The 21,201-nt window shown below is 34.5% G+C and overlaps 1 protein-coding gene across 4 annotated transcripts in view; it reads right to left on the reverse strand.

The window, feature by feature from the left end:
* LOC149534992 (uncharacterized) overlaps positions 1 to 21,201 on the reverse strand; it is a 217,734-nt gene that overhangs the window by 135,149 nt on the left and 61,384 nt on the right. For all 4 annotated transcript variants that reach the window (XM_089805168.1, XM_089805166.1, XM_089805169.1 and 1 more), the window contains exon 6: positions 241 to 427. In XM_089805168.1, coding sequence (XP_089661294.1) covers positions 241 to 427 — 187 coding nt within the window. The remainder of the gene's footprint in view (positions 1 to 240; positions 428 to 21,201) is intronic.

Genomic DNA, 21,201 nt, shown 5'->3' on the forward strand with positions numbered 1-21,201 from the left:
AAATACTTTTTATCAGTGAACAGTGCACATCTCCATGGTTTTTAGAAACTAAAATGCTCACAACAGAAACACTCCATAACTTTATATAAAATTTAGAAATTGAAAGGAGAAAAGAAATGGTATTACTTGATAAGGTGTCAAGATGCAAGATTACTGATTCAAAAATAAATGACACTGAGGGTCAACATAAAAGTACAGAAACTACGGTAAAAAGGTACAAGGAAGAACTCGAAGCAATACCGGAATTGCACCTGGATTTGTACACTTAATAAATCCCACAAAAGCATTTTTTAGTGTATTCTGTACACTGTTCTGTAGACCAGACACCTGAGCTCCTCTTACAGGTTCACAACTTGGGGCTAGCCCAAGAAACACTGGCAACACTCTCCCAAAAAGAACAGGTCGTTTCTTTGCAATTGAAGCAAGACTGAAATATATCACCATACAGATAAAAATTAGAATAATAACGCATTTCAAATTTAAGATATACTTGATAACAATTTTGATCAAGAGGGACCATAGAAATAGAAACTTAACATCTTTAATATATTATGCTAAGTTGAGGAGGTATGCAATACAAGATGCAATGTAACACATCAATAAATGCTTACAGAAATAGTGCCCACAAAAAAAGGGCCATCATAAGATAAATAAAATACAAATGCTTGCCATTATAAAAGAACACGAATTAGTAAACGAACTTCATAAAATCTCCAACTAATAGCAATGAGTAACAAATATGTCATTGTATTCCGATATGTCTTAACAGTTGCAACTAAGAAATGCAAATTATCATATGCTCCCAATGTTGAAAATACTTAAATTAGCAATAGGGGACAAACACAACCATATGTACTTGCTTCCTTTATAAAATAAACTTTATCAATGTAATAAATGTAACCTATTGATTCTTGCAGACTCTATATTGTTTTTAAATAAATGAAATATACTAAGAATAACGTACACAATTGTATTAAATGTATGCGTGTGCATATTGTTTTATGAGTGTTAATTCCAGCCATATACATATTAAGGATGTTGAAAAAACCTTGGATCCATATGCAATACAATATCTATATCTGTATCCTTCTGATATCTATAACTATATCCTTATGTGTGTCCACGGAACTTTGGTATTATTTCATTGTTAGGATTTCTTGGAGATACCTTATTTGGTGACAGAAGGTCCACTCCCTTGTATTAAATATTGAATTTATTAGCAGCAACCTGAGCACCAACTTTGAATGTTGCAGGTTGCACAAAAAAACATCAGTGTTAAATTCCCTGTTAACTACACATACCAAGAAACTTAACTATTGATTTATTTATTTCATTTGTTTTGTCTTGGTTCAAGTTGTTTCACAATTTTCCAAAAATTAATGGCATCTGCACACAGATTGTGAACACAAACTATAATTTGCAATTTTTATTTCTATTCAAACTAGAAGTTAATATGTAGTAAACTCGTTTTTGATCTATGCCATATGACTGTAGTCTAATTCTTCTCTATTTAATAAGGAATCAGTAGCATGTGCCCTAAATTCAGTAGTATGTGTGTGTTTTTATGAGTGTAGTTTCCAGCCATATATTAGGGATTTTCAAAAAAAGCTTGCATTCATATCCAATACAATATCCATATCTGTATCCTTATGATATCTCTAACTGATCCTTACGTGTGTCCATGGAAATTTGATATTAACTCATTGTTACTACTTGTTTGTTGATACCTTAATTGTGGACAGAAGATCCACTCCCTTGTATAAAATATCAAATTTATTAGCCGCAGTCTGTGCACCGACTTTGAATGTTGCAGCTTCAGCCAGAAATGATCATTGTTAAAATCCCTATGAATTACTTCTACATAGTACATACCAAGAACTTCAACTAATGATTTATTTACGTTCTTTTGTTTTGTCTTGGTTCAAGTTGATTCACATTTTTCCAAAATGATCTGCAAGTAGATTATGAGCACAAACTATAATTTGCAATTTTTATTTATATTCGAACTACAAGTTAATATGTAGTAAACTCGTTTTTGATCTATGTCATATGAATGTACTCTAATTGTTCTCTATATAAGAAGCAATAGGTAACATGCCCCTAAATTCAGTACTATACTTTCTTTCTTTCTTTATTTGAAAAATTTCCTTTATGGATTACTGTATTTTTTGATGTTTGAAAAATTTACTGAGTTATGTGCTCGTCGCATAGTGCAATGGTTAAGTTGTGACATTGTTACTGTTACAACCAATGTTCAAAACATTGCTGGGTCATTGCGACTGCGGGCTTGTGCCCAAACTGATCCAGTGTCCCAGCACATTTGAATCTTAGCATTCATGCTGCAGACGTTGATGAATGGTGACTTAGCAGATGTTGCACATGACTCTGTGCCCCTACTGGGCTACTGTGCTCACGGGGGCTTGAACTATTATGGTTGTCTCACAATTGTAGTCTCACCTGGTCTGGGCCAGGCTAAAAATCCCACATTCACTGATCAAAACTAGAAATTACTGAGTTACCGCCAAGTTTTTCACAGAGCTTTTGTGGAGTCTCAAACGATGAGATTTTTGGGTCAGATGAATTTTTGCCGAGTTTATGTTTTTCAATTACAATAAAAAACAAAAACCATAGTGCTGCAGCCTCGCAAGGTGTAGCAGAAAACTCTGGAAGAAAACCATCACTACAGATACATCTGCAATTTATCACAGCCCATGAACAAACACAACTAAATTTCAAACCAGAACATCAATACATTAAAATTTCATCTGACAGGCATTTACATCAAAAGAAAAAACTAGGCATGTTCCATAAAATCTTAAGCCTTTCGATGTCTACAAATTTCTTGTCTGCAGTCCTCAAATGCACAAAAGTAGGTCAAACACATATGCTAGATAACCCAGAATTGTTACAAAAACGCTTTTAATAAAAAAATGCAACAATCCACAACTTGTCCAAATCGCCTCCATGGTTTGGAGATGATGCTTACCCAGCCTCATATCCAGGTAAGGCTTCTGCCTTTGCTTGGAGCCTAAAGATGAGCAACACACTCTCAGATCCTGGGACTTTCACCATGACACTTAGGGTAAGCTTTTGCAAACCCTCCCTTCCATAGCCCACTTACTTCTCTGTCATGTTGTCACATAAACAGTAGTTTACTGAGGATGTCAATGCATTTCTGATTATAGTGGAAGACACTAATCAGATGAACACTGAACAGGTCCAAGTGTGATACACTTTTCCATAACAGGATTCTGGATGCTATACTGTCCAATGATATTACTTACCATTAAGATGCTTCACAAAATAGAGTAAAAGCATGACAAGGAAATTGCACTGACAGTGATTTCCAGTGCTCATTCAGAACTAGCACTCAATCCATAAGAGAAAAACATATTCCCCACAAAGCGATTTGGAAAATGATGGCCTACCTTGAAGAAGTGTTGAGGATATTGGAGAGGGAATCCTTGTATGCCAAGAAGTATAAATGTGTGTTTGGCATGACATAGCGCTTTATTTGGAACATACCATCAGTTCAAGAGGAGTTACAGTTCATCCAAACAAGATTCGGGCTATTGTAGATTGGCCTCCACCCAATAACCTTACTCAGGTTAAGGGATTCTTTGGAATTAGTGGTTTTTACCGGCACTTCATCAAAATTAGGCTGCAACACTTACTAACTTGAGAAAGAAGGGGGCAACCTTTCGGACAGATAGGGCACAGCAATGTTATGACAGGTTTAAACAGTTCATTAGTTCATGTCCAGTTCTCACTATCCCAGATTTCACTAGAATTTTTCAGCTGCTCCTGAATAGGCCATCAGTCCAGTGTTAATGGAGGATAAGCAGATAGCATTTAAGAGTAGGAATCTAAGGGGTGCAGAGCAAAGCTACAGTTTATATGGTAAAGAGATATTAGTCTATGCATGTTTTGGCTCGATTCAGACAGCAATTAGTGGGTAGTGAGTTTACAGTTAAGATAGACCACAATATCCTGAACTTGAAGCATTTCTTTAATCAACAGAACCTCAATGACCAGCAGCAGAAGTAGGTAAGTAAGCTACAGGCTTACAACTTTGACATTGTTTTTGTCGAAGGGAAGAAGAATATAGTTGCTGACACATTGACAAGGAGACCATATTTATGCTCCCTTGGAGAGATTACAGCTGATCGTAGAGTGTGGATTTCAGCCATGTATCTCAAGGACCAATGGGCCTCAAGCACCATTGATGTTACTAATACTATGCATGATGACACATACTCCATTGTGAATGGACTTATCATTTAAAAGGGGAGAAATTTCCTAGGACCATGCCCAGAAATGAAGAGGTGGATTTTGAGAGCTTTTCACAGTACTCCCATGGAAAGGAACCAAGGGTATTTCAAATTTCCAAGCAGATCAACAAGCCTTTCACTTGGAAGGGGCTCAAATCCAAGGTTATTTAGTATTTGAGAGACTCTCATGTTTGTCAAAAGAACAAGCAGGATCATTCTTTCCCAACAGGTTTACTACAACCCCTACCCATTTCTACTCAGAACTAAGAGTGCATTTCCATGGTTTTTTATCACGGGCTAACCCAAAGCTCAGAGTAAGGACTCTATTTATGTTGTAGTGTATAGGCTCACAAAGTTTGCAAAGTTCTTCATGATCACAACCGCATCACAAAAGTACACATTGCTAATCTGTTTTTAGAGAGGTATCCAAACTACATAGATTGTCACGGAGTATAATTACTATTAGTGATAGGAACAGCAAGTTTATGATTTGGCAAGCGATATTCAAAATCAGTGACACAAAGCTTACACCGCACACCAATTACCACCCAAAGATTAATGGGCAAAAGGAGATTAGGATTATCAGATTTCCACAATCCCTTTGTCATGAAAGTTTTGCTTCTGGATTCAATTGTGTGTGTTTTTTTATCATCAACATTTCGGATCACACTCTGTGATCCATCATCAGGATGAGGGAATGTAAGAATGAAATAGTAAAATGTGATAAGAGAATGTAAGAATGAAATGATCACATTTTACTATTTCATTCTGTAATAATCTCCACTGTATTTGAATAGAAATACTGGTCTTGGACTCAAAGTAATTTCGTCAAACAATTCTCATGAAATCAAATCCTTGAATAAGTTGTCACTGATATGTTACTGGAGTAATTATTAACAGAGATAGTATGCAGAAGATTACTCAAACAGTAAGGAAACTAAGTTCTTCAAACAAATTTCTGAATGGAGTTCAATTCATTAATACTGCAATAAGGAATGGGAAATATGATTAACAAATTCAATCATCTGTGTACCCTGTTCTAATGACAGTATTTGTGTACGTACAGTATTTAAGAATGATATGGAGTTATCATACAGTTCTGCTGCTGGAGTTCGAAATCAACTGGGAACTGGTTCAACTCCAAAATTTCTCCCAATGCCCCCGTCCTGGTCCCAGATGCCGCTACCTATCATATGCTGGCCCCTGACTGCACTGCTTTTAATTACTTAGCTCTGTGGTCCCCGCAGCAGGAATACTGAAATAAGACTGGGCGGAGGAAATGACTACACAATGCCGGCTGCCATATTCTTGCTACCTTCCAACACAACACTCTCTTTCCCTGTTACGGCATCCAAAAGAGGTATATCTGCCGTTACCTCGTCCACCACTGTCTGTAGGTACTCTCCTCACGTGTGGGTATAGATATATGCAACCCGACTGCTATTTAAAACTTAAATCTGCTATGGTTTACCCTGTGACAATCCCAGCTATATATCTGACTAGACTGAAAGGTGGTGCTCACATAACCTTTACCTTACTGCTGTAGACGAACCTCTTCACATCTTCTTACCATCCAACATTCTACACTGCCAGTTAACGTCCCAGAGCTGAGAACTTTGAAAACTATCACATTCGATATCTTTAATTGTAACAAAAATGGTGAAGTCAGGTTTGCGTCCAACTCCACTTTAAATTTTCTCAAGGATTTCGTCCACAAGAAAATAGCCAAGTCACATTTTAGCAACTTTTTGAATTTGTCTGATAACACGAACTTTATCTTCAAATCCCAAGAGAGGTCTCTTATTTATATCCTCGAAGTGAGGGAAAAGCATTGGGATAAGAGATGTGGGATTAAACTCAAATTTCATTCTGTAGTCACTTAAGTCACCTAATAAAGTAAATGACTTTTTAAAACATAAAGTAACTTATTAAAGTACTTTCAATACATTAGTGACAACATATGATTAATCTCCCTTGTGACTGGCAAGCATCCTGACTGGTGAAGCTATTAATCTATCTGGATGTAGAGATAGATTAACCCAGTGTCATAGAACTAGCACGGGAGAGGGGACATGACACATTCTTACATTCTCTCATCCTGATGATGGATCACAGAGTGTGATCCGAAATGTTGATGATAAAAAAACACACAATCGAATCCAGAAGCAAAACTTTCATGACAAAAGGAGATAATCAATAAATGACATGGTGTATTTGATGCCACAATTCAACCCCAATCTAATCTTGGTAAGAGTGAAGCAAAGAAACTCAAGCCACAACACATTGGGGAGGTGGCTTGGAGTTAGGGCTGCCAACAAAGCACAATGCACAATATATTCCTTCAAGAAGGCAATTGGGCAAAATGTGATCCCTTCGACAGCACTAGCACCCCTAGATGAGGAGGGGAAATTGATTCTTATCCCGGGGGGCTATCATTGATAACAAATAGCCAAGATTGAGGGTCATCAAGAAGTATTTGATGAGCTGCAAGGATCTGTCAGTTGAGCACACAATGTGGGAGAACAAGCAGATTCTACAACATCCAAAGTTGATGTTGCTTGTCTACAAGCTATCTTGGGTATATTAGAATAATATTTACATATCTATTTAGTTAATGGTCAATAATGCAATATTAGACTTTTTAGATAGTTTCTATATTAGTCTTCAATTATTGATAGTTTCTTTAGGAACCATTGTCAATGTAATTGCCTATATATGGACATTTAATTATTTAAATTAAATCAAGCAATTATTATTCTAACATGGTATCAAAGTGGGAATTAAAAATATTTGACATTTTTATAGTCCTATAAAATTTAAATGATATTTTTTAGTGAAAAAAAATCAAGGCATTTTTGTTTCATCTCATGCCTAAGAAATCGATGCATTCCAAAATACCTATTTCCTCTAAACTAGCAAGTTTTCTTAAGGGTTTGATGTCTTCATTGAGAAGAAATTTAGGGCCAACCCAATTTCTAATCCACATTCTTTGTATGCAAATTTGTTTGTGCTTTCTCTGTTGCGACAAGTGTTTTTCTGTAAAAAGTTCGAGCACACCTTTTTTTGTTTTCCCTAAGGTTGTGGTTCTTGTTTCTTGCAACGTTAATGGCTGTCTTGTTGTTAATTATTAGACATTTCTGCTAATGTTTTAGCGTCAGTAGAAGTAAAACATTGATTATTTGATATACTAATCTGTGTTTATGTTTTTCAGATAAATTGTTATTGGTGATTCTTATACATATAATATATATTATATATTATACATTATATATCTCATATATATAATATATATATGATATATGTAATATAATATGTATTACATTTATTATACATTATATATTATTATATAATACTATTATAATATTATATTATATTACATATATAGTTAATATATTAATATTATATATAAGATGAGTTATGCATATAATTATTTATAAACTAAATGGTGATTAACTATAGAGACATATCTCTTCATGTCTCTTGAAGAGACATGTCTCCCCCTCTCATATTATACATATATGAGATCCAAATCTGCATTTGAAAATCATCAATTACAATGGCAATGAGAGTACATTTGCAAAAACGATCTCAGTTACTTTAACATGGTATTAGAGCCAACTGCATATGTAATTATATGCAACAATAGATTGAAGAAAAGTTGTTGAAAGGGTTTGCAACACATAGAATAATGAGGGATGGGGCAAGGACGCCTCAAAGGTGTTATGCAGAGAAGCTTTAAACCTGCAGATGATGGACCAAAAATCTTTTGTGTTACCACAAACCCCAAGGAAAAATAGTCGCACACAAGTCAAAGTTGATTTGGTTGTAGATGTCGACATCATATTCACTTGGGTTCATTGTAAAGATTATAAATATCAGCAAAGGTAGGGTTTACTAACCCACATGCCACACACCAAACGTGTTGACTCGCATTCTTCAAACATACAAAGGTTGGCACCCATTGAAGATGAGCACCTAGGCGAGTTGTAGGCAACAATTTTGTTCTCTGAAGACAATTGTTACATATCTCAAAATAACATGTTGCAATTTTCAGAAAATGCATGTACTATATGTAATCTCGAGCCTATGAATACAACATTCTTAGTATTTTATATTCATCTCTGCGAATTTTGGAAAGTTTGTGCACTATAAATGGCACGAGTGAAATTTCAATAAGGGTGTGATCATAATAATATTTTGAAGTATTAAGAGGAGTCGTATCACCAAACTAAGATAATCACTGTCAAGACTAATTCAACAGTGAAGTAATGCTACCGCGGGTTATAATGTTTCAGATGAGTGATATTGATTAGTTTGAATCCAATGCAAATTGAGGAGCATGACATGGAATTTGTGACACAAGAGGCATCATGATGCCACAATGAAGAGATGATTAAAGATATAACCACCCCCATTCACCTTGAATTGTCATCGAGTTTGGGAGGCATTTGCAAGAAGGTGACATTGATTATGCAAAGAAAAATCATACGACGAGAGATAATTTAAGAAATAAGTTTCCAATATAAATTGTCTCCCCTTGTATGCCACGAGGGCAATGACGGTCCCACTGCATACTATGAAAAGTATGAAATAAAATAGAATGTAATATACTACATGTTTGGAGTCGGACACCTTGCACCATGATTTGTGTGCAATGAAACATTGAAGAACACAGGTAACTATCGCAATTTATAATGACGAGTGGAGTAGCAGGGACTTTATGCATCAAATATTTCATAGGAGGTGATATTACATAATACACGTTAGCAATGAAGGAACGGTCAAAGCACCCACACCATTTAGAATTCAATAAGTAAGTTGGGCGGATAAACACGGAGAGCCCACATCAAAACATGAGAATCAGTAATCGATTATGCAAGTCGTACATGATAAAGGAAACATCGAACTCTGTGTAAGGAATAGAAGGGAGATTGACCACGTAAGGAGAAGCACTCCATTAACAAAATAAGGATTAAATTAGGATCCACATCATCAACGAATAAGTGAGAAGTCCTAAAACTAATCTAAGGTTGATGTTTAGCAAAGATTAATGATACCATTCCAATATTGAACATCAAATGAATAGAGACTGTTAATAGACAAGCCATCCACTTGAAAAAAAATTTGAACTATTAACGAGAATGGATTCCAATACTCTCGAAAGCAAGAAGGCAATTATTAATGGATGGAAATCACGAGGTGATACAAAGGAAGACAAACAAAACATTGTCTATATTAAATGAAATCTTCATAACAATGCCCTCACTCAATGTCGAGATTTTTGAAGACCAATTTATTAGTGATTAAGTGTAGCAAACCTAAATCTGAGGTGATCCATCATGGAATTTAAAATGGTAAAGTGAAGGTATGATATATCTTGTGTTTTATTCCAATGTTATAAATCAATTAATTCATATTATATAAATATCTATGAATTAATTATTATTGAGTATTATGTTATGAATAAAAATTAAGTATTATGTTATCTTGATTTTATTATCAAAATATATAAAATAAAGAGTTGTGTTATAAAAATTTATGTTGTTAGTAATAGATATGAGATAAATTTACTAACATCCTAATCAATAGTTTTTTTGGTATTTCTATATGTTAAAATATAGATCATAATATATATAGAAAATGGAAGATATACTTTATGTTCAGAGTATACACATTTATCTATATTATATTGGGATGATCTTATATAATTTTACAGAATTATTTATTATCCTCGAGTATTATCTCCTATTTCATGAAGATGGAGATAGAGTAGATAGAGATAGAGTAGATAGGGGATGTGATTCAGTCAATCTTCAGTGATCTCGATCATATTGATTCAGAAGGAGTAAACCATGTTGTGATAGAATCTTAAATGATCAATAAATTGTAACAATCAAGAGGATTATAAATCATGCAACACTATTATCTTAATGGGCCTACCCTTGTGTACATCATATGAAAGTGGTGACTAAATTTGAACCATCTACGAGAAATGATACTTGACGTATGAGTTATAGAGTCATTCAAGTGGCACCATCATACTCAATCAAGATATTGGCATATTATGGATGAGTTTGTTTTTGCTTCTAAATGAATGTTTGGATTTTCATTGGATAAAACAAGCAAGTTCGAACTTAAAAAGAAGTTATCATATTTCATACAAAACAATATGAGAATGAGTGAGAATTTTACATTGTGGGGGGAATAATAGTCAATGTTCCATTCCCACTTGAACCATCCTTAGAAAAGAAGATATTCCATGACCCTCATGGGCAGATAAGTACATATATCTTTTACATTTATCTATTCATTTATTTGGAATTTTATACATACTATAAGGGTCATTTGCTTTGGTCTTTTCCTTTATGTTTGAGGATATTCTTACAGGAAAAGAAGGTTGGTACTTCAATATGCTACCAAATATTGTACAGACTAAATCTAATGATAGTAGTCCCAAAGACCTTGATGATCAAGATGGATAAAGTGTGGCTCTTAATGCAAGTATCTTTGATGATTGAGATGATGAGATCCTTCTACATTAAGAGGGAGAATGACACTTCTTCAAAGGCAATGCTAGAGCTTAGAAGATTGATACTCAGAGGGAGTCTACAAATCCATGTGGGTGACTGCATGAAGTTAATGAGCCTACTCCTACGTATATCATGAGGGAGTGATGAGTTTGATAAGCATCCTTGGGAAAAAAGAGTTTCTGAGGAAGTAACAAAGGACCTAACATCCCAAGATCAATATTCAAAAGGAGAAATTTTGAGATGTAATCCCTTATGGATGATATCTTCTCTATGAGGAGAAGTTCTAAAGGGAAATGTTAAATTGTTGTTTCAGATACGTAATGAAAGGTGACGATCTTTCATTGGCATATATAAACAGAAGGTAATCATTGTAAGGTGATGATCTTACATATGATAGGCCTATTATCATGGTTCTTGGACTAGAATTTGCCGAACACCATGATAACAAAAGGAAGGTAATCTTTGCAAGGTGACAATCTTACAAATGATAGTCATGTTATCATGGACATCTCTAGATATTGTTTTCGAACAATTAGAGATCATACATAACAAATATATTGTTTCATCATGGACATCTCTAGACATTGCTTAAGTGCAAGTAAAGATCATGAGTGTGTTATGGGCATCTCTAGACATTGCTCAAGTGCAAGTAGAGATCACATGTGTATCATGAACATCTCTAGACATTGCTTAAGTGCAAGTAGAGATCATGAATGTGTTATGGGCATCTCTAGACATTGCTTAAGTGCAAATAGAGATCATGAATGTGTCATGAACATCTCTAGACATTGCTTAAGTGCAAGTAGAGATCATGAACTGCAAATGTGTCATGGACATCTCTAGACATTACTTAAGTGCAAGTAGAGATCATGAAAATTTTAATCACTATGGACATCTCTAGACATTGCTTAAGTGCAAGAAGAGATCATAGGAAATACTTTATGTTGCTAAGAGATTTTAATATCATTGTGTTGATTACATAATGATTCTGATTCTAATCTAATGATGTTTTACTTCTCCCTTGCTAAAGAGGGAGTGTTAATGTTTTAGCATCAGTAGAAGTAAAACATTGATTATTTGATATACTAATCTGTGTTTATGTTTTTCAGATATATTGTTTTGGTGATTCTTATACATATAATATATATTATATATGTAATATAATATATATTATGTATTATGCATTATATATCTCATATATATAACACATACATGATATATGTAATATAATATGTATTATATATATTATACATTATATATTATTATATAATAATATTATATAATATTACATATATGGTTAATATATTAATATTATATATAAGATGAGTTATGCATATAATTATTTATAAACTAAATGGTGATTAACTATAGAGAAATGTCTCTTCATGTTTCTTGAAGAGACGTGTCTCCTCCTCTCATATTATATATATATATGAGATTCAATTCTGCATTTGAAAATCATCAATTACAATGGCAATGAGAGTACATTTGCAGAAACAATCTCAGTTACTTTAACAATTTCCTCTTCTATGCGCTTTCATTCCATGGCCTGTTACTAACTAACGCTTGCACCAAATGAGGTGCAATAGTGTAGCCAATAGCAATGTACACATAGACATGTTTATGAGGCACCTGCTTAGATTGTATGGATAAATGTTTTTCCACATTTTGCTTGCAGAACTTTGTTGTGTATGCATGACAAAACGCAGTATAAACATGTAAAGATATGGACTTTTATGAAGCATAAATGATTCTGGAAGGCTAAATGCACAGATAAGAGTTAAATAAGATTAGCAGGAAACACGGCATTTGCAGCCATGTCTAGATCAGACGGAAGAAATTTGTCAAATGCTTAAATTACAAGATACAATTCTTGCATCAATGGATGAATGCACTGTGCTACTGCTATTCGCTCCAACTTCATTGGTCTAATGGTTTGATTATGCACAAACTGTAATATGAATCATTTCTTGGATTAAAAAATTGTATGTGTCATTAAATGGAATGACATTTTAAAGTTTCAAAATGGTACACGACCGGCTTTACTCTGCATGGCAAAGTTGTAGCCCCATTTTGCTCCGGAATTTTGTCAAACAGATGTGGTGTTCTGAGTTGTGCTAACAAAATCTGAATCATGTTCTCCATAGCCCCAATTCCCAGTGACCAGAAATTACTCCCTCTAATCACAGCATTCTCTACATAATCTGCAGGGACACTTCAACCTGGATACCGATCAGAAAGTTCACATGAACATAATAGTGAACACACTGTACAGAGGCCATGACTTCGGGTAGAACCCTAATGGAAAATAGGAGATATGGTTGACCCCATCTTGAACAAACTGAGAATTAACATATGTATCCTCTTTTAGAGTCAAGTTTGTTGCAGATTTGTATTATTTAATTTCTTTTTACCTTTAACATGTTGGAAAATATATTTATCAATTAACATTTTACCCTAAAATTTAATCTGCACAATTCATTCAAGTCAAGCACATTAAACTAATTAGTGAAATGTACACCCACTCTCTCTTCCTCTGATCAGGCCATCTTTCTGGCTTGAATTCCATGCAATCAGGGCCCCAAATAGATTCCATGTGACTGAGAGAGTAAATGCAAGAAGAGAGCTGTTGGTTAGATTTATATTTTTCCTGCATGCAAATCTTCCAAAGCAGCTGTGGTGGCAACATGTAAAAGGGGAATGGAGTGTCCAGCAGACGTCCATGCTATCCAAAATAATGTCTTGCCTCACAACAGCACACAACTCTGATCTGCAATCAGCAATGATTAAATGCTCCTATTTCAGGAGGTGAATCACGTTTTCCACCAGAGTCACAATTTCCATCACCAGTTGGACACCCTTTACCGGCACCGGAAAAAAACTGACATCCAGCCTCAACTTCCGTCAACTGGCTGCCTGAGTCAATCCTAATGGGCAGTGCCCGCATAGTAAAAGCATATCAGCTAAAAATTATATGCTTGGGGTTCTATATTGAAACAATTTTTTATATTTTATCCATAAATCATGGGTTTCTCAGTTGTATTTGTTGTTGCGAATTTCGGAACTTCAAACCCACAAGCTAGAGTTTTGCGTTTTTCTACAAAATTTTGTGGGCTTCTTCATTCAGCTAGGGCAAATTTTCTCGGTCTCTTGTCTGGAACTAGGGTTTTTAACCCTTTTGTGTAGTTTGTAGAATTTTTGAAGACAACTTACTTGGACTAGAGTCTACGGTAATAGTTTTGGGTTTTTGGCCTGTTCTTTTATTTTATCCTTTCGAGTTAATGCTTCAAACCTTGTCTCTATTTTCAATATATTGGGACTTGTGCCTCAGAGTTCATGCAATCAAAGTTAAGCATTGTCAGATTTACCTCATTTTTTGTACCTCAAATAGTGCAAAAGATGACCTCTTTGACCAACAAAATGTTCAAAGACAGTCATAAGTTCAACTGTCACAACTACAACACTTGGAAATATAGGAGGATGAGGACTTTTGGATATCAGTGCCTTGATCAAATTGTCCTAGACAAGTCTTCTTGTCCGACTGCACCACATTCAAATGGACAAATTTGATGAGCAGGATCAACATGTCCTGCATCTCATTAAATTGTTAGTCACCAACGATAAGTTACCTCAAGTCAGATTATGTAAAGTTGACTAAAATAAAATATTCAAAATCTTCTAAACTTCCGATAATGTCAAATTATGGGGCCTTCTTTGTATATGCAAAGAAATTAAAGAACTATACAAAATTAAAAGATTTGATAGCTTGTAACTTCACCAATATATATTCAAATATTCAATAAGATTATAAACCATATCAATGATATCATATACGTCTATGTTCAAGATTCCAGCGTAAATCATCAAATCATCACAATAACAAAATCAAAATAGAGTTCATCATTCAATGTTTATCAATCCGAATCTAAATCATATGAATTCACAAAAAATTCCTCATCATCTCCAACTGCTGCAAGTAAAGATCATTTGAACTGAAAGCAGTTCCACTTGCATTAGATACACCATGTGTCATGATGTTATCAACATCACCATTCGTGATTGTAGTAAGATTTCAATCGTTGCACCTAAGTTTGCGCACTCACATTCTACAACCCAAAGCTTGGTTGCCCCTTGTAGTGATCCTCCTTATGTGACAAAAGACGCATGTTGGTATGAATGAAAACCTAATTCTTCAGCTTTGTTAGAGCCCAACAAATTACGCTTCACAGAGTGGATAAAGGAGTACGTATTCCAATTCCGTTGAACAATTGAAGAACTTGCAACCTAAACATTGTTCACAATTACAAAATTTATTATTAAGGTAAAACATAAAAAATGAAAACCAAATTAAAGAATTGTAGAGTACATGTGGTAAACAAAAAACAAATAAAACTTACTTGTGAGAGGATTTTGATTGCAAGAGGTTGTAGATGCTTAAACGGTTGACCATTGAAGTAAGTGATAGCTCCCATGTCACATTGGTCCTTTATTGCAAGAGAATTAAGTGCAGAGGTTGTAGATGCTTAGACAGTTGACCATTGAAGTACCATCATGTGATAGCTCCCATGTCACATTGGTCCTTTATTGCAAGAGAATTAAGTGCAGAGGTTATAGATGCTTAAATGGTTGACCCGTAGAAGTACCACCATGTGATAGCTCCCATATCACATTGGTCCTTTATTGCAAGAGAACTAAGTCTTGCTCTTGAAGCACATAACCCAAATTCAGTCCTAACTTCTTTGTAAGGGTCAGCATCTAGGAAGAATCTTGCAAAAGCTTTGCAGCACCCACTAGCAACTTCTTCATCTGCATATGGTGCTACTATATCTAGCATACCAAATACTTCCTCACTATAGTACCTTGGAGATAAGGCATTTGCAATGAGGTGCAATAGTGTAGTCATCTTTTCCCAATGATGATGAATGATTGATTCAAGTTGATTGCATAAAGCTTCACATTTTGTGGGGTCATTCATATGTGCTTGTATATAAAGTTTTACCTTCTCTACCATTGGATCCATGCCATCATAGACACCCCCCAAAAAAGGCTGATCTGAATCGGCGAAGCAAAGCATAGTCATAATAGGGTTCATCAAATCTAATACAAATTGCACATAAGCCCACCAACTATCATCCAAGATCAATGCCTAGACCGTTTGTGCCCTTTCTGAATTCGAAGCCTTCCATATACCCCACTGGCTTGAACTAACCATTTAGCTTAGTGCCTCTTGCACCTTGACAAGTCGTCTCATAACAAATAGTATGAGATACAAATCTAGACTCAACCACCTAAGTAAGTTAATCATAACAATATGTCAATAAATATTAAGCAAAGTTATGTACAATTTCAATCTTGATAATTGAATATGACATATCATATTTTCAAATTTAAAAAAATAAATGAAATTTAATAATTACAATTCACCTTTAGCAACTCCAAATTGGAGAATAATCTGAATATGGATTGTGACATGTGGTGGCTCGTTACAAACATTTGTATTTCCTCTCCCTCATGGTATGTTCGCTTCATCCAATCTATTTGGGTGCCAATTTGTTGCATAGCCAAGTTTAGGGATCGTACAGTGCATGGTTTCCAAAAAAATGGTCATACTAGCCCTCGACCAAAGCACCTGCACCCCTGCAATTTTTTGCATTATCTATAATCACTTGAACTACATTCTCACTACCCACCATCTCAAAGGCCTCAATGAGAATTTTGGAAATGAACTGTGAATCTTTCACTTTCCCCCTCACAATCAACTGCCTTCAAAAACATTGCCCTTTTGTGTGACATTGCAATCACATTAAGCAATGGCCAGGTTGCTTGTATCTTTCCATCCATCTGAAACAATAGAAACACCATAAGTTTTACATGAATTTCTAATTGATTCAGTAGCTCTCTCTACACAAACCGTCTCTTCTTGCAATAAAGTAGTACATCTCTTTTTGGCTTTATTTTGTACCCTTTAGGATGGTAGGATACGCCAGTTTGGTACCACTGTAATATCCCCTACCCAAATATTTAAACCAAATAATAGCTCATGAATAATTTCAGAATTATAAACAGATAATTCATGCAAAACTTTCAGATTTAACCAGTAAAATATCAGCAAACAAGAGTCTCACAATTTCTATTACATTCACTTTTAGCAGTACACGTGAAAATACCAGCTACTATATGTTTTCCCAAAAGGATGGCACAATCAAACTTTTCAGTAAAATAAAATTCAGCTCCAATCATAACCAAAAAAAAGTAACAGTCAGATTGGAGAATAAGAGATAACATGTAAGCATAAGTGATGGTTCACATTCACTATCTTCTGGCTCAAGAGTTTCAATACTCAAACTAGTTGAAGATGAGCTTCCAATTCTTTAGGAGAAGAAATTTGACCAATATCCAAGAATACCCAAAATGAACCACCTTCCTTTTTTAATGCTCAAAATCTATGACTCTTCTGTTAAGTAACATGGATCTGTTTTTGCAAAAGTAATTATACTACCATTGTTATAGGTATGCTCCAAATGCAGATCCCAAGCTCTTATAAATATAAGAGTAGGAGACATGTCTCATGAAGAGACATGTTTCTATGATTAATCATTATTAGTTAATATATATTAACAATATAAATCACAATATAACATTTATATTATATATAATATAATATACTTATAATATTATATATATAGTATAATTATAATGTTATATATATATATGATATATTATATCAACACTGTATCTTACGATTAAATCAATCCGATTGTAGCTATAATCTTAACACTCCCTCTTAGCTAGGGAGGATTTGTTATGCAACACATTATGCTCTCAAGCATATGGAGATATATCATCTCAATGTGATATTGCTGGAATGGCATATTTAAGGATATCAACATAAATCCATCAACACACACACATATTTATTAACATATATTACATATGGAATTGGCTTCAATTCACTATGAGGCTAGATGTCTCCACACTCAACACCACCTTAAGTGTGGTCTATAATAGTAACTATGTCATGGTCTCCGGCAAGATCCATCCCAAAGAACCATAACAAGTTGGTTATCATGGTGTCTAGCAAAATCCGGCCCAAAGAACCATGATGAGTTGCTTATCATGGTATCCGGAAAAATTTGGCCCAAAGAACTATGATGAGTTGGTTATCATGGTGTCCAGCAAAAATCTAGCCCAAAGAACCATGATGAGTCGGTTATCATGCTGTCCGGTAAAATCCGTCCCAAAGAACCATGATAACACTTGCTCCTAGACATCCAACACATTTAGGTGCTACAAGTTAATGAAGCTTATCTAGGAGATAGGTCAAACTATTGATAAGGTCATCACCTTACAATGGTGACCTTACACAGGAAAGATCGTCACCGTTCATTAACACACAAATGCAAAAATTTAATCTTTCTGTGACAACAACTTAATGAAGTCTGTTATGATACATTCGTTATCATGACTTTCAACACTTTGAGACAACAACTTAATGAAGTCTGTCATGATAATAGGTCTACCATTTATAAGATTGTCATCTTACAATGATTACCTTTTGTTTATATATGTCAATGAAAAATTGTCACCTTTCATTACATATCATATGCGAAATAGTGACTAGCATGAACAAAGTCAGAGGGTGGTACAAAGGCTTTCACCTTAATTCTCCCTCATAGAGAAGAATGTATTACAAGGAATTTCACTTAAAACTTTTCCTTATAGAGAAGATATCATTTACAAAGGATTGCACCTTCAAAATTCTCCCTCTGGACAATGATCATGTGAAATTAGGTCTAGTAGTTACTCCCTCATAGGCTCTCTTCCCCCAAGGATTCTTGTTATATTCACTCTGAATTTGATATCATTTTTTTGATTTTATGGTGATAAGTCATCACTTCCTCATGATATACATAGGAGTAGGCCCATCAAAATCATGCAATCACATACGCATATTTCTAGACTCCCTTTGAGTATCAATTTTCTAAGCTCCTACATTGCTTTAGAAGAAGTCTCATATTCCCTCTTAATGTAGAAGAATCTCATAATCTCAATCATCAAAGATGTTTGCTTCAAGAGCCTAACTTTATCCATCTTGATCATCAGGGTCTTTGGAGCTACTATCATAAGATTGAGTCTGCACAATATCTAGTAGCATATGTAAAGTACCAACCTTCTTTTCCTGTAAGAATATCCTCAACATAAAGGAAAAAATCAAGGCAAATAACCCTTATAGTATGTATAGAACTACAAATAAGAGAGAGACTACAAAGAATAGATAAATGTAAAAGATAAGAATACTTATTTGCACATGAAGATTCAGAAATTGTCTTCTTAGATTATTTGAGAATGGAACATCTCCCCTCTAAATAAGGTTCAAGTGGGAATGGAACATTGACTATTATTCCCCCCACAATGTAAAATTTTCACTCATTCTTATATTGTTGAACGATTTTGTATCAAATATGACAACTCCTTTCTGAATTCCAACTTGCTCTTTTCGTTCATTTAAGGTCCAAACATTCATTTAGCTTAACAGTAGAAGCAAACATGTCCTTCCATTTTCTCAAACTTGACCACAATATACCAATATCTTGATTGAGTATGATTGTTCCACATGAATGAATCTACAACTCATACGTCAAGTTTCATTCATCAAAGAGAGACTCATAGATGGTTCAAATGAATTTCTAAAAGCTTCATTAACATTTGACAACAACTCAAATTTCCTTTGTTCATGCAAAGATATTTGTTTGATCTTTTGATTAAACCTATATTACGCACATCTGCAATCTGTGTATTCCAAATTTATATCATTGATGAATCCATCACATGGTTTACTCCCTCTGAATCAATATGACCGAGATCACTGAAGGTTGATTGAATTATATTCTCTATCTATTCACTTTCTTTCAAGGTTGCCTAATGAGATGTCAAGCTCCCTCTTAATCTTAGTCGCCCTCTTCCTACAGGAACATTCTCAGAGGAAAAGATCAAGACACATAATTGTTATAGTACAAATAAGAATCGTAAAATTAATCAAGATGTTAGGAATTAACTCGTATCCATTATTCACAACAACATAAATGATTATAAGTTGTAGTACAAATAAGAATCGTAAGACTAATCAAGATGTTAGTAATTAACTCGCATCCATTATTCACAACAACATAAGTGATTATAACATCTCTTTCCAAATTAAGATAACACAATTTTTGTATGTATGTCTTTCCCTTAAATAACATATTCTCCTTGAAATTCAATTGTAGAAATATATATAAATTTCGTTTCATTTCATTTAAATTTCAATAACAACATTAGTAATTCATAAAAAATACTTATAAATTATATCAATGCAATTATAATTTATTCCATACTGTATAATGTAAAGAAGAAAACTTAGATAAGATACTCCTCCTTTTATACATATAATAACAATATGAATTTATTTATTATATTTAAAATGACACACCTCTTACGTCCACTTACCTTGGTGGCAGGTTTCATTGTCCTATGTGACGTCCGTGGGATGAAATTTCTGATTAAGTTGTACTTCCCATTCTACTACTTTCATTTCATTGTAGATATAAATCGTATTAGTGATACAGCCCACCTGTATTCCCTTGTGGGGTCCACGTTGTGCAAAGGTCAAAGGTTCGTGTCCATAGGGATATACGATAGGGATATTCGTGTCCACTGGTCAAAGGTTGGTGTCCACAGTTGCTATCAAATAGGGATATACGATTGGTCAAAGGTTCGTGTCCATCAATGTGATCAGTCTCACCATCAATATTATGTTTGCCAATGTAATTATCAGGCTAAAGTATTTAATAATATATTTCCCTTGTAACACGTGAGTGACTCACACTTTAAAGTTTACTAAACTTTGCTGACCTGGTCTCTTTCCTCTTGTCACGTGAAATGAGTTAGGGAGAGTGTTTAATTTTATGTATTTTATCCAAACTTTCCCTGTCCTATTTCTATGCACGCCAGTTATTTCCTATTTGATGGATATGTGGCAATGGGAGTGCAGTTTGACTGTGTGCAAATCATGTAACTCTTTTTTAATATAAAGTTATGTTTAACGTGCCACCTTAGATAGCTAATGTCCCAGATTTGGACTCCATATTGGGTGAATAGTATTGGATTAACCCAATTTAAATAGTTTATTTCCTTTGGATGAGATCCATGTGGAAACATGGTTTACAAATGAACTTGTTTCAATTGCTTTTCACCTGCGATAATTGGTCGACCCTATGAGTTTCACCCTTCACAATTTATATAATATTTATATCTTTTGACCTTTTTTGCTGTTACTCTGACCATTTCTCGGTTCTTGGGTCAAGCCAATAAGGGTCACCCTTATTAAATTGACTTCTAATCTTTGCCTGTTCATGAGTTAT

The sequence above is a fragment of the Cupressus sempervirens genome, chromosome 10, assembly GCF_028749045.1.
Source record: "Cupressus sempervirens isolate cs-2001-9-10 chromosome 10, ASM2874904v1, whole genome shotgun sequence".
In the NCBI taxonomy this organism is placed as follows: domain Eukaryota; kingdom Viridiplantae; phylum Streptophyta; class Pinopsida; order Cupressales; family Cupressaceae; genus Cupressus; species Cupressus sempervirens.